Raw genomic sequence first — 13,219 nt, 5'->3', positions numbered from 1 at the left:
ACCCTCTTCCCAATCGCTATTAAAGAGGGAGCGGGTAGCCTGAATTAGTTATGAGAAACAAAGCTTATAAATCTAATTAACACGGACGACTAGATTATCATATGGTTACGGGTATGACGTAATTATCTTCTTTTTGAAGGAACGTCTGTAATTAATAAGATAAGAGAATGTACTGAGGTGTTATCTATCAATCTTGTTCTGGCACAGAGTTTTCAGCATTAAAAACAACAACAACAACTGCTTACAAATATCCATAAATTAGACATAAACTTATAATTTGTAAAAATGTTTATTTATTTTATACACACAATCATTGTTAAAATAGATGTGGAATATTAATTGACAAGATCATGAAGGTTAATTAGTTAAAATATTGAAAAGATAAAAAAAAAATAACAACATAATTATAAATATTTCTGCATGCTGTAAAGTTGAACTAACCAGTAAATGGAATTATTATAGTAAGAGTATTGGGATATACCATTGGAGATTTAATAAAGCTAAATTAACTCACACAAAAATATGAGACATGTTTCCTACACTTTTTGGTATTGGAGAGCATGGTGAAGTTATTCGGATACTTTCTGTTCATTACAACTTTCTAATTTCTTATATTTAGTTTTTTTTTAGTTGAACTAACTTCAAGAATAAATCTGCATTAAATAAAAATAACTTTACAGCAAATTGTCAGACTATTAAAAGCTAGAAAAATAAATCTGGTATAAAAAACAAAACACACATGCTTTAGATTTATCTGTGGTCACTCTTATTTTAGAAACATTTGGTGACAGAGAGTGAACATGATGATGGTCATGGAACTCACCACTTGGACAACACCGTCTGGAAAATTACAAAGAAAAAGAACAACTAAATATTGAAGAGACAATAATTAAAGTTAAAGCCTATTTATATATGTATTCCCCCCCCCCCCAACCCTGTCTGTCTGTCTTTCTCTCCACGCTTAACTTCTCGTTGAACTAAAGCCATCAAAGTTTCAACGCTTCATTTAATTGTTTAATTTACATATATGAAGACGATATGCCAATAATGTTGCACTAAATAACTCATCGATACTTCATCTGTGGGCCAGTTCTTTCTTTCTTTCTTTCATCTTCTTATTATTATGTTAGTTACAAACGAGTATTCATTCTCTAGCACTCTCAGCGTCGAGTCTCGTTAAAGAGAAACAAATTTCATTGTAGTCCCTTCATAAGTTTTAACTGAGGAATTTTCTGGTGATGTGGCATATCTGCAGCTGTACCGCCATCTGACAGGCAACGAGAATCCGGGATGTTAAGGGCCTTGAAGTATCTGTGAGGTCGGTTGTGGTACGGTGTTGTCAATAATATTAGCGGTTTTTTCTTTTTTATCGATGAGCAGCAGATTAAAATCTACCGTTTTGTCAGTCGAAATAGACATATCCCAGTACATTAGATGATCTGTAGGCTCGAGAACCTCTTGTGGTGAGTATTTGTAATAAGGAGGAGTATCCTTACCGATCAAATTATGTGTCAAAGCCAAGTGCTGGTGTATTAGCTTTTTCAACTTGGTTATGACGACCTAGGAAGGCAGATTCAGACAGGGCTGAACATCCTGCCACTATGTGTTCAATTGATTCACCCACATTTCCACATTTTCGGTATTTGTCAACTATATTGAGTTTTAGGATATGCTTTATTATTATTATTGTTTCTTGCGTTGTCAACCTAAGAACGTGCCGTGCAAGTGTCAATAGCACGACATGGTGGTGACATTAACTATTTGAGGTTAAACTTTTTCCAATCCTTAAGATAATTGGGACACCAATTGTGGCCACCTTCCCAGCTAACTGCTCGGACATTTACAGATTTCAAAGCGTTTGCAAAAAATTAGGCTAGTGCGTTCAATTTTACCTTAATAGCTTATCCCATGTGCACACCCTATGTGCTCTTTTTTCTCTCTCTCTCTCTCTCTCCTACCTCTCTCTTCCTCTCTCTCTTTCTCCCTTGTCTCTCTCTCTCTGACCTGTGGTCAGTGGAGACCAATATCTCGTTGAAACTCTCCGGTCAGTACCTATAGACCTATGAGGTCACAAGAAGTTATTGCTCTCCACTAGACTTCCCTATCATTGCAAGCTGCTGCTATGTTATTTTTTCCCAAGAGCGGAATAGCCACTATTAGTTATGTGTTGTCTGTCTGTCCGTCCGTCCGTCCCATTTAGATCTTGTAAACTAGAAAAGATATTGAAAATCCGACATCATCTAATTTTAGAACTTTTAAAGTACTGATGCAACGGCTACTTTATTCTTTCCTGAAAGCTAAAATTTAATTTTTGAAATTAACTATGCATGCAGTTTTTTCCTAAAAATACACCATTTCTACAACTAATCACTATAACTAGTAAAAACACGGGAGACTATATAGTAAGGGGCTTATTAATTTTCTATATTTTTAACACATATATGCAAACGGTTTTAGAATTATTGTCAAAATTTGTTTTTAATTTATATTATTAAACTAATTAATTTCTGGCATATTATCTACCTACATTTCAAAGAAAAAAAAGTCTGTATAGTGTGCATATAACAAGAACCTACTTTTTTACCAACCTAAGCGAACCGCAGCGGGGACCAATTTTTAGTATTGTAATATATATAATATAGTAGTACACTTCTTGTCTGGCCTAAAATGACTTAGAAGTTATGAAAACCTACAGCAGGTTAATGCTTTTTAGTGCTGATTAGAGCCTGAACTAAAACAAAAATGTATGACTTACTAGTTGGTGTATTTGATGTGGATGTACTGCTCATGGTTGGTGTTGGGTTTTCATTAGTTGTTGCAGTCGGTTCGCTGATGTATTCTGTTTGCGATGGCATTATGTTGACACTAGATGAGGTTTCAGTAGACGACTCGATTTTGGAAGCACTCTCTGTAGCTGAAGCTGTGACTTCGTTCGTTGTTGCAGTTGGTTTGATAACAGATTCTGTTTGCGATGGCATTAAGGTGACACTAGATGAGGTTTCAGTAGAGGACTCGATTTTGGAAGCACTCTCTGTAGCTGAAGCTGTGACTTCATTTATTGTTGCAGTTGATATGGTACCAGATTCTGTTTGCGATGGCATTAAGGTGACACTAGATGGGGTTTCAGTAGACGAGTCTATTCCGGATGTACTGGTTGGTTTTGTGTTTTCATCCGTTGTTGCGGTTGTTTCGATACTAGATTCTGTTTTTGACGGCATTATGGTTTCGCTGGATGTGTTGTCACAAGATGTATTGCCTGCAGTTGGTAATATTGATACATTTTAATCTATCTATCTATCTATCTATCTATCTATCTATCTATCTATCTATCTATCTATCTATCTATCTATCTATCTATCTATCTATCTATCTATCTTTCTTTCTGTCTGTCTGTCTGTCTGACTGTATGTCTGTCTATCTGTCTGACTGTATGTATGTCTGTCTGTCTGACTGTATGTATGTCTGTCTGTCTGACTGTATGTCTGTCTGTCTGTCTGTCTGACTGTATGTATGTCTGTCTGACTGTATGTCTGTCTATCTATCTATAAAGAAAGAAAGAAAGAAAGAGGGGGCGGGAAAAGCATGTCAATATTATGGTCTCAGGTAGGATCTATCTAATCTATTATCTATCTCTCTAAATAGCAACAAGGGAAACTAATACTTGAGTATTTGCAGATATGGCCAAATCATCTGTTGGGTTTAGTCCCCTTAAATAAATGTAAATAATTGTGTGGCTTTCTGGCTGGAGCCATCCATTTTTTTTTAGCTTCCTGCGCATCGTAACGCGCTCCCAGTTATACTTTTGACCCTTGAATTTTCGTCTAAGCCTTTTTTTTTTCTTCTCTGGTGGAACAATTTGAAAGGAACACAAAATCCGCCTTTTAGTTCACTCTTTACACAAGACTATTTTATATGTTAGTTCTAGATGTAGGCCTTACATCGGGCCTCTATCTAGAGACACACGTATACTCACTTAAACTTACAAATAGCCAAATCTCTTCGGACTGTATTGAACAAACAAAAAATTGAGAAAGACGGTCAACAGATCATATGTGGTGCCCCAATGGATCAACAGACTTATGGTATAGGGGGTGAAGGTTTCGATACTGGAAAGTTACGCACGCTAATCATTTAGTGCTTAAAAAATGAAAGTAAAATACTGTGTTTTAAACATTGCAATGTAAGCTTTATAATGCCGTATTGGGGGAGAAACCGAAAATAGAAAAGGTTTATTTTAGTAAGCTTGCGATGTTTTGCGAATTTCAGCTCTAAGACTGCGAATCTTGTATGAACCAAACACATAATTTCGCGTTTATCCGTTTGGTGGTTCCAGATTTTTCTTGATGAAATCAGCTAATCAGTCAGTGAGCGGTATCTCGCATAGATAATATAGGCTAATGTGTGACATGGGATAATCACGTAGTTTGCAAATATGCCTTTCGCTGAAAGGTGGTCGACGTAACAGAGGTGCCACACAGAAACACTTTAAAGACCAACTCAGGCACCATCTTGCTTTAACTGACATAGAAAAGAGCACCTGGTAGCATGCGGCGTCAGAACGAGACAGCTGGAGGTCCATTTCAAAGGCCGCTGGACACACATTTGAGTCCAAGAAAACAATCCGCTGCCGAGGACAGACGCAGACGGAGAAAAGAAAATCTAAGTCGACCACCGGAGCACAATGGTTATGCTTGCGTTATATTACATTCCTCATTCATCTGTATTACAAGATAGCATCATGAAAATTTGTTTGATCTACAAAACTGTTAAAGGTTATTGTTAATTTAAAGATTGATATCTGCCAAACGCGTAATGTTGTCACATAGCTTAATAGAATGATAGATTTAAAAACAAATTATTTCCTTTTAACCATAGATTCCTAGAAAAAAAGGACAAGGCAAAATGAATGATCGATACAATGTAGGGTATTTAGGGCGATGGAATGACGGAGTGAATTAATAGAATCTTTGTAAATATAATATACTAAACATTTTGTTCTCAACACTCTAAATAGTTTATAAAAATACATTCCACCCCCCCCCCCCTAAACCACACACACATAAAGAAATGTTAAAATAAATTATTCTAAGAGTACATATTACTAACGACGATAGGCCAGATTTCTACCCTATACCACCATAGTGACATTATTCATCGCCCCCCCCCCCACATGAAATCGTAGACCGGGTGTGCCAAACGCACTGGATGACACTCGTAAGTTTTCTAGTTGTTTTTTTTTTTATATTGTTTTTTTTTTCATTTAGTTTAAATCAAATAAAACAAAATTGCATTGATTTTTTTTTCTATCATTGTTTCACTGTAAACTTTTCGACAAATATATACAAGCCTTACCCAACGTTATGATGTTAAGTAACAAAAAAATAAAAGTCATCAACAGAAGAGCTGAAACATTTTGATTCTAAAGTGCTAAAATGTTCACTACTATTGTTATGTAACTTTTCAAAAACACATTTACTTTATCAAATCTTCCTTTCATAATGGAAAGCTTGCAATATTTAGATTTACCAATAAGTTCGAAAATGTCCAATACAAATGTCAAAAACATTTAACTTCAAAACAACCATGTCGGCGCCAAATCGGTTGCACCTAAACGTCTGACCCAAAACGTCCTATCCCAATTACCCTATATCCGGCTATTTTCCATTGTCTTAAAGTTATTCCCCAGAACCATTTAGTCACCAAATAAAATTGCAACGTACATTTCGCCATAGTCTAGTCTTCAAGAGTAAAGTCTCAAACAATTGACTAACTTACCCAATAATACAGCAACGAAAATTAAAAGCACACAGTTCATTGTGGTTACTGTCTTCTCTGTCTTCAAGTGTAATAAATAAGTTTACCCTGGGTTAAAAAAAAATCTGACCTCCTTATATACTTCACTTGAACGTCCCATGATTCCAAAACACAAATAGCGCACTGCAAAAACAAATAAAAATAGCCTGATCAGGAACTGGGTAGGTCTTTAAGTTAGAGAGGGGAGAATACATTAGCCAACCAATTCCTTATTTTGAAAAAAAAAAAGTCTACTTATACAAAGACCGACATGGAAAAGATACTGACATTGAAAAATTCTTGTGGCAATTGCCCTCGTGAATTTGTATGAGTAAAGTACCAGTCACCAAGAGCTTGTCTTTCTACTCATTCGAGTCATTTCAATTACTATGAGGTACTATACTGTATAACAGTTTCTTTCCAAACTTTATAGAAGGCCATATCTATTAATGTACATATGTTTAATCACGAAGCAACATGTTATAATATGTTACAATGTATCATATTAAAGATAACCTTCACCCATTAAACCACTTTTACATAAGATCTGAACGAAGTGGTCGTCTCCTTTCCATTAGAAGTAAAACAGAAAGATATAAAAACTCCTTTATCCCACTGTCAGTCAGAGTGTTACAAGATCATCTGTCATCATCGAGAAGTACATAGAAGTCTAATTTATAAAGCGCTGGTTATGAGTGTGTAGGTGTTTCGTGTGTGAATGTTGTTCGTATTTGCATCTATAATGTTATTGTTACAGTAGTTACGCTGAGGTTGTCAATTGTAGTCAAACTAAATTTCCATTTGATTGGATCAATAAAAATTATCTTATCTTATCTTATTTTTGAATTACATATTTCTTTTCATTGTCCATTACAAACAAATGAAATAATATTTTAATGGCATGCCTTTATTTACATTTCATACACACGCTTCAATTTTCTGTATTCAGACCTGATATTGGTTGTCATGCAAATAATGTAGTATTGCAAATTGAAGAAGAAGGTGCAACACAGACAAATTGGGACACGACTGCAAACGTTTGATTCAGATTTGTTTAATTCAAGAAAAAAGTTTTTGCCGCATCTCTATTAATGAGTTCAATAAACTATTTCTGTCTCCTAAAAATCTTCAACTTTGACTTTCATTGGAGTTCTAGGAAGTGCAAATGGAATGTTAAGAAGATGTGGAAAGTTGGATGACAATTTTGTAGAAAATGTTCTGTCACAAATTATGATTTTATTCGTTTGTCAGGTTCAATGTCATTTTTACTCATAGAGAGCAGTTAAGATTTATAACATGTAGGCCTAAATATTAAATATTATTTTCCTCCAATTTTATTTGCCAATTTGAAGCTTCATTTTGGAAGGATTGGATTTTTTTTTCAGACCCGAGGTAAACTGCAATTCAGCCTAGCAGTAACGTTTTTCATTGCTTTTTGTAATTTTATTAGTATTGCCTTCGACATTGATATTTGACGATGAATCGCAAACTGAGTTTCGATGACTTTTGGTCCCTCATTCTGTACAAAATGTTGAAATCCAGACCAACATACTACCAAAGTTGGAGCATCATCAGTGCAGACACCACTAATATTTTTCAAAGATATTTAATACTTTTCCAAAAAATGAACCAACTTTCTCACATACGTGTAAATACTTTCGTAGTCGTTTTAAATGAATTGCAAGAGAGTCATCTTTAAATCACACTGAGGCAACAACAGAGTTTCTTACCAGAGCACTACGGGAGTCAGGAGGCCCATGCTTTCATTCCCTGATAAAACTAGGAGTTCATCCAAGGTTCATGCTGTCCAATATTTGATGTATTTCTTTACAAAGTTTATGTATTCACATTAATTGATTCGCTATTCCACCTTTTTCAAAACGTAAACATTAGAGTTCACATATTACAGTTTTATTACATTTGTCTATTGCCTTCGGCGGAAGTAAGTGCAGTAATAGTGGCGGACTTTAACCTTTACTAATATCTTAATGAATTAGTGACTATTAAAACTGATCTCTCATTTAAGGCCTTAAGGAAGACTTCCCTTTGGTCGAATGTCTAAGTATAAAGCGTGGGAGCGCTTGGCTTTCGAACCAGGGGGGCCCAGTTCGCTTCCTAGTGAAAACTTTTTTTTTTTTTACTTTCTGGACCCTTAGGGCGCCTGTGAGTCCACCAACTCTAATGGGTACCTGACATTAGTTGGAAAAAAAGTAAAGAGGTTTGGTCGTTGTGCTGGCCACATGATACCCACGTTAACGTGGGCCACAGAAACTGGCTGTAACCATTGTATGACTGAAAATACTTAAAATAGTAATACACATTTATTAAAAACATTTTTAAGACTGTAAAACCATTTGCATAAATGTGTTTTAAAAATGCAGATTTCCCATCTCACTTACTAAAGAGTCTCCCTTGTTTTTTTACTATTAATAGTAAATAGTTGTAAAATGGTGTATTAAAAAAAAACAACTGCTTGCATATTTCATTGAAAAAAAATAAAAATTTCGATTTTAGAAAAAAGTAGCCGTTGCATCAGAATGTTGAAAGATCTAAAATATCATGATATTATATTTCAATATCTTTCTAGTTTTTCAGATCTAAACGGGACGCACGGACGGACATATCACACAAAACTAATAGCGTCTATTCCCCTTTCGAGGGTCATTACAAATGTGAAGAACAAATTAATGTCATGTAAGTCATTTCCACTTGTTTGAAAACTAGATAAATGTTTTTATTGTACATTTTCACAATAATTCTTTCTTTATGAAGCTAGCAATGGTCTTTAATTTCTCGTTCTATTTTTTTTTTCTTGTAACTCTTGAGTATCGCAGGGAGTCTTCCCAGTGAACTTGTCAAAAGTCCAGTAGGAACTCAGTGCCGTAAGCGCCATTATCCCTGTTGATCAACAAACATGAAAGGACCGGACGCTCCTCTTCCCAGGTCCTGTCTGAGGGTTCCCAACGACCATAGACCGAGACTGGGGGATTGTACCGTGTACACACCATAGCGCGCTTCGATCCTGGAACCCGCTCGCTATTAGCGGCCAAGGGCAGCGCTAACAATGGGGAATTAGCCTCGTATTCCTAAAGTGTAACCGCCACAATTCCGTGGGGAGGACCGCCAATCCTACTGCTCTACAATACCGTTCCCTTTCCTGAAACCGTGTGGTGGACTTTTTGGATTCGGTCATCTGACTATTTCTTCCATCTCTATCAGGTGTGAGCTAAAAATAAAGGTTCACACAAGGTGACCTGGAAGAGGCCTTTAGTTCGCTACTCGTTCTTAGCATATCTAGTTCTACTACTAGACGTTTCCAGTTAGTTCGCTACTCGTTCTTAGCCTATCTAGTTCTACTACTAGACGTTTCCAGTTAGTTCGCTACTCGTTCTTAGCCTATGTTGCTCTACTACTAGACGTTTCCAGTTAGTTCGCTACTCGTTCTTAGTATATCTAGTTCTACTACTAGACGTTTCCAGTTAGTTCGCTACTCGTTCTTAGCCTATGTAGCTCTACTCCTAGACGTTTCCAGTTAGTTCGCTACTCGTTCTTAGCATATCTAGTTCTACTACTAGACGTTTCCAGTTAGTTCGCTACTCGTTCTTAGCCTATCTAGTTCTACTACTAGACGTTTCCAGTTAGTTCGCTACTCGTTCTTAGCCTATGTAGCTCTACTACTAGACGTTTCCAGTTAGTTCGCTACTCGTTCTTAGCCTATCTAGTTCTACTACTAGACGTTTCCAGTTAGTTCGCTACTCGTTCTTAGCCTATCTAGTTATACTACTAGACGTTACCAGTTAGTTCGCTACTCGTTCTTAGCATATCTAGTTCTACTACTAGACGTTACCAGTTAGTTCGCTACTCGTTCTTAGCCTATCTAGTTCTACTACTAGACGTTTCCAGTTAGTTCGCTACTCGTTCTTAGCCTATGTAGTTCTACTACTAGACGTTTCCAGTTAGTTCGCTACTCGTTCTTAGCCTATCTAGTTCTACTACTAGACGTTTCCAGTTAGTTCGCTACTCGTTCTTAGCCTATCTAGTTCTACTACTAGACGTTTCCAGTTAGTTCGCTACTCGTTCTTAGCCTATCTAGTTCTACTACTAGACGTTTCCAGTTAGTTCGCTACTCGTTCTTAGCCTATCTAGTTATACTACTAGACGTTACCACGGAGGCGCCATGACTGAGGCAACGGGAGCTGAATCCTCCGTCCCACTGAGCTTGTAAAATCAAGTTCTACTTGTACAGTTACCTTTTACTTTATACGGTGGGCAATATGGACGTCTATTGGTCTATTCAAAGCTTTACTGAATACAAAGAAACATTAGAGATGAGTGGGAGGATACTCGCTAAAAGGAGGTTCAATATATCCAAATGAAATTTTAAGATGACTATGTTTTAAAAAATAAACCAGAGTTTTCACAATGTGGCTTATTAGTTATATATGTACGTAAACTATCAATTTGTTAAAAAAATATTTAGAGCCATTTTCGAAATGTCATAGTGTCCAGGTTACATTTCGTGTAAGGTCATCGTGTTGCAACTGGAAGAATAATTAGCAAGGTGGTAGGATGCATTTTGTCTATTAGGCTCTTACTATTTTTCTAGGTATATAGCCGTTGAAATATATGTGTATCGTTGGCCTCATTAATAGCTTTCCTTTAGTTTATAAAAAAAGTTTCAATGCATTTGGCTAAAGCACCATAACATCTTTCTATTGAACAGACGAAGACGTTAATGCATAAAAGAATGTTACATAGCTAATGGGGAGATAACAATCTTTTACTTCCTACAACGAATGTTCTACTAAAAGAAGCAAGACGCAATAACGTTGCTATTGATTCATTTGACGGACTTTCATTCCTAATTCCACATTTATAGTTTCTTCAAAAATGTTTGACCAGTGAAGGCTAGATCTTGATCTATATGCTTCTGTAATTCTTTTTTTTTTTAAGTTAACTTTAACACAATAGCTATTTCTATTTCCCGTTCAAACATGTAGGCCTAAATATAGACCAGGTATGTATTGCTCTAGCTCTCAACAAAAGAAATAAGACAAAGGCCTGCTAGATCACGAAATGCTAATCAAACTGAAATAAAAAAATGTTCTGTGCATTGTTGATAGAAGGGTAGTCTGAATACGTTACATATACCTACCTGGTTAATTGACTTTTCCTTGTCAGTATTGTAAGTACATTACATTTTACATTCACAATTTCTTGATACATTTTTATTTATTTATTCAGTCTATTACATTTTAATTCAATACTATGACAAACTTTGTGAATGTTTTGAAGCTGTGATTCACCAAGCGTAGGCCTGTGGGCCATATCCAACCCATGGCCCCTCGACACGTCTGCCCTCAAAACATAATGAAACACCAGAGGCTCAATTCCACTTGATTCGACCAGTTGTTTTGTTTGGTGATGCTTCCTGCGACACGCGTGTTTGGTGATGCTTCCTGCGACACGCGTGTTTGGTGATGCTTCCTGCGACACGCGTGTTTGGTGATGCTTCCTGCGACACGCGTGTTTGGTGATGCTTCCTGCGACACGCGTGTTTGGTATACGCCAACCAGAGCAAAAAAAAAAATGTAGGTCACTACTGCGTTTGAAGTACTTACAATACATCACGTGTACCCAGAAGACAGAGTAAAAAGAAGAATCGATAAGATAGTGCTAGAGGAACTCTGGGGGAAAAAAGGTAAGGGAACATTAAATGTAGCCCAGGTCACTTTTCTCATAACGGGCTTGCGTCCATTCTTCAGGTGGCAGACAAGGAACATAAATCTCTGGTACCAGGAGGGCGTCAAGCTCTTTATGTCTATTTCTTTTTCTCGAATATGACTCCCCTTTGCAATTCCCCACGCCCGTCGCCAACGAAAAAAAATGTGTTTACCTTCAATCAAACCCCTTTTCTCTCCCCCCCCCATCCCCCACCATGACATTAATGTCCAGTAAAACGACACACCTTTACAAATAAACATAGACCGCAAGGCAAGTAACTTTTTATAAGCTTACAAGAGCAATAAACTCGTTACTCAGTAAAACACAAGCACACAAAGAAAGAAACAGACACACTCCTGCCAAATTATTTTGAAAAACTGGGCCAGCAAAATAATTTGAAAGTCGTGCTTGAAAACAATGAAGCATTATTGAAGCAATCCAGTGCTTAAAGTTCTTCTTAGTTGTTAAAGAATTTATTGTTTAAATAGTAGAGCTTATTCTTGGTGCAAAGACATGTAAAATTCTGAAACCAAACATCTCATGGATTGCGCTAAATCCAAAACATAGTAAAGGCACCGAGACCCTAAGGCAGCTTGCAGCCCACAGTTCCACACCCTATGATATTTCTCGTTAGTCTAGAAACATTAGCTACGTGGACAGAGAGAGGGGGGGGGGCATAACTAATTTCCCAGGCTTTCATCTCGTTTCTGAGAGGTGATCCATAGTCGGTTTGAGACTGAAGAGGGTCATACAAAGTTCATGCTTAGACTGCAGTGTTGTCCAATCTTACTCGACCTGCGGGCCATTTTAATGTCCAACACTCGTCTCGCGGGCGCATCAACGAAAACATACACCAATGACTTGAAACTTACGAAACGAAACTTAGCTGCAACTATTTGATTAGAATCCTTTGATTCTAGTACCCGTAGTCTAACCAATCTTTTATTGGCGGCTCAAATCGAGAATGGCGCCATATTTGTTTTATTTTACCGTTATATGTTGTTGTTTTTTAAACAGCTACACTTTCCTTATAAACTAACACGATGGCTTATTATCATGTTCCACAAGTTAAGATCCGTTCACTTTTCCTGGTAGATTCTCCATTCAGAAATGTTAAAGGTCAAGTACCATTCCATTTGATAAATAATGATATCCCCAATGCTCACAAAGACCTTCCTTCAGCGAACAGTACCAGGAAAAAGAAGAATAGACAGACAGAGAAAGCAATGAGAACATAAAATAATGGACGGGCTTGTCATTGAAAGAGGTTCTCTATAAGGCCAAAGGTAAGAGAGGAATGGGGAAAGACGGTAGACAAATCTTGTGTGGTGCCCCAACAGACTAAGGAATAGGTGAAGATGAAGCTAGTTGAACATTCATTCCTAAAGTTTCATCATTTCAAAGTAATCTTACACAATCTATGTTTATTATTTATATTGTTATTATTAAAAATTAACCAAATGTTTTTTTTAAATGTAAGAATTTGACATTGTATGCACATACAAACACATATTTTGTAAAACAAGTTTTCATAGGTCAGTGCTCGTAAATCTGTTTTCCATATATCTCCATATCATTGACATGATGAGAGGTGCTAATTGGAAGTTGAGACCCATAACATTTCATCCAAGAGAATGAACTCTTCCGTAGGTTTGTAATGAGACATACGCTCGTTTTCAAACCTTTATTCTGTATGGAGGGA

General features: G+C 36.7%; 1 protein-coding gene across 1 annotated transcript; it reads right to left on the bottom strand.

Annotated features, from left to right (window-relative positions):
• Nucleotides 1-627: 627 nt before the first annotated feature.
• LOC106075143 (uncharacterized) lies at nucleotides 628-5,931 on the bottom strand. The gene is made up of 3 exons (XM_056045303.1): nucleotides 5,776-5,931; nucleotides 2,756-3,256; nucleotides 628-840 (listed from the first exon to the last, which is right to left on the bottom strand). Exons 1-3 carry the CDS (start codon nucleotides 5,813-5,815, stop codon nucleotides 767-769), a joined length of 615 nt encoding a protein of 204 aa, XP_055901278.1. The 5' UTR covers nucleotides 5,816-5,931; the 3' UTR covers nucleotides 628-766.
• Nucleotides 5,932-13,219: the final 7,288 nt, after the last annotated feature.

This window comes from Biomphalaria glabrata, chromosome 10 (assembly GCF_947242115.1).
Source record: "Biomphalaria glabrata chromosome 10, xgBioGlab47.1, whole genome shotgun sequence".
In the NCBI taxonomy this organism is placed as follows: domain Eukaryota; kingdom Metazoa; phylum Mollusca; class Gastropoda; family Planorbidae; genus Biomphalaria; species Biomphalaria glabrata.
The sequence above is the reverse complement of the archived record's forward strand: the minus strand, read 5'-3'. Positions and strand labels throughout refer to the sequence as shown.

Bases quoted from the DNA above. Each gene is read 5' to 3' on its own strand.
- LOC106075143 (XM_056045303.1), bottom strand. From the start codon at position 5,815: ATGAACTGTGTGCTTTTAATTTTCGTTGCTGTATTATTGG. The intron at 3,257-5,775 runs GTAAGTTAGTCA...TACCAACTGCAG, and splicing joins TTTCGTTGCTGTATTATTGG to GCAATACATCTTGTGACAAC. The intron at 841-2,755 runs GTAAGTCATACA...GTAATTTTCCAG, and splicing joins CACATCAAATACACCAACTA to ACGGTGTTGTCCAAGTGGTG.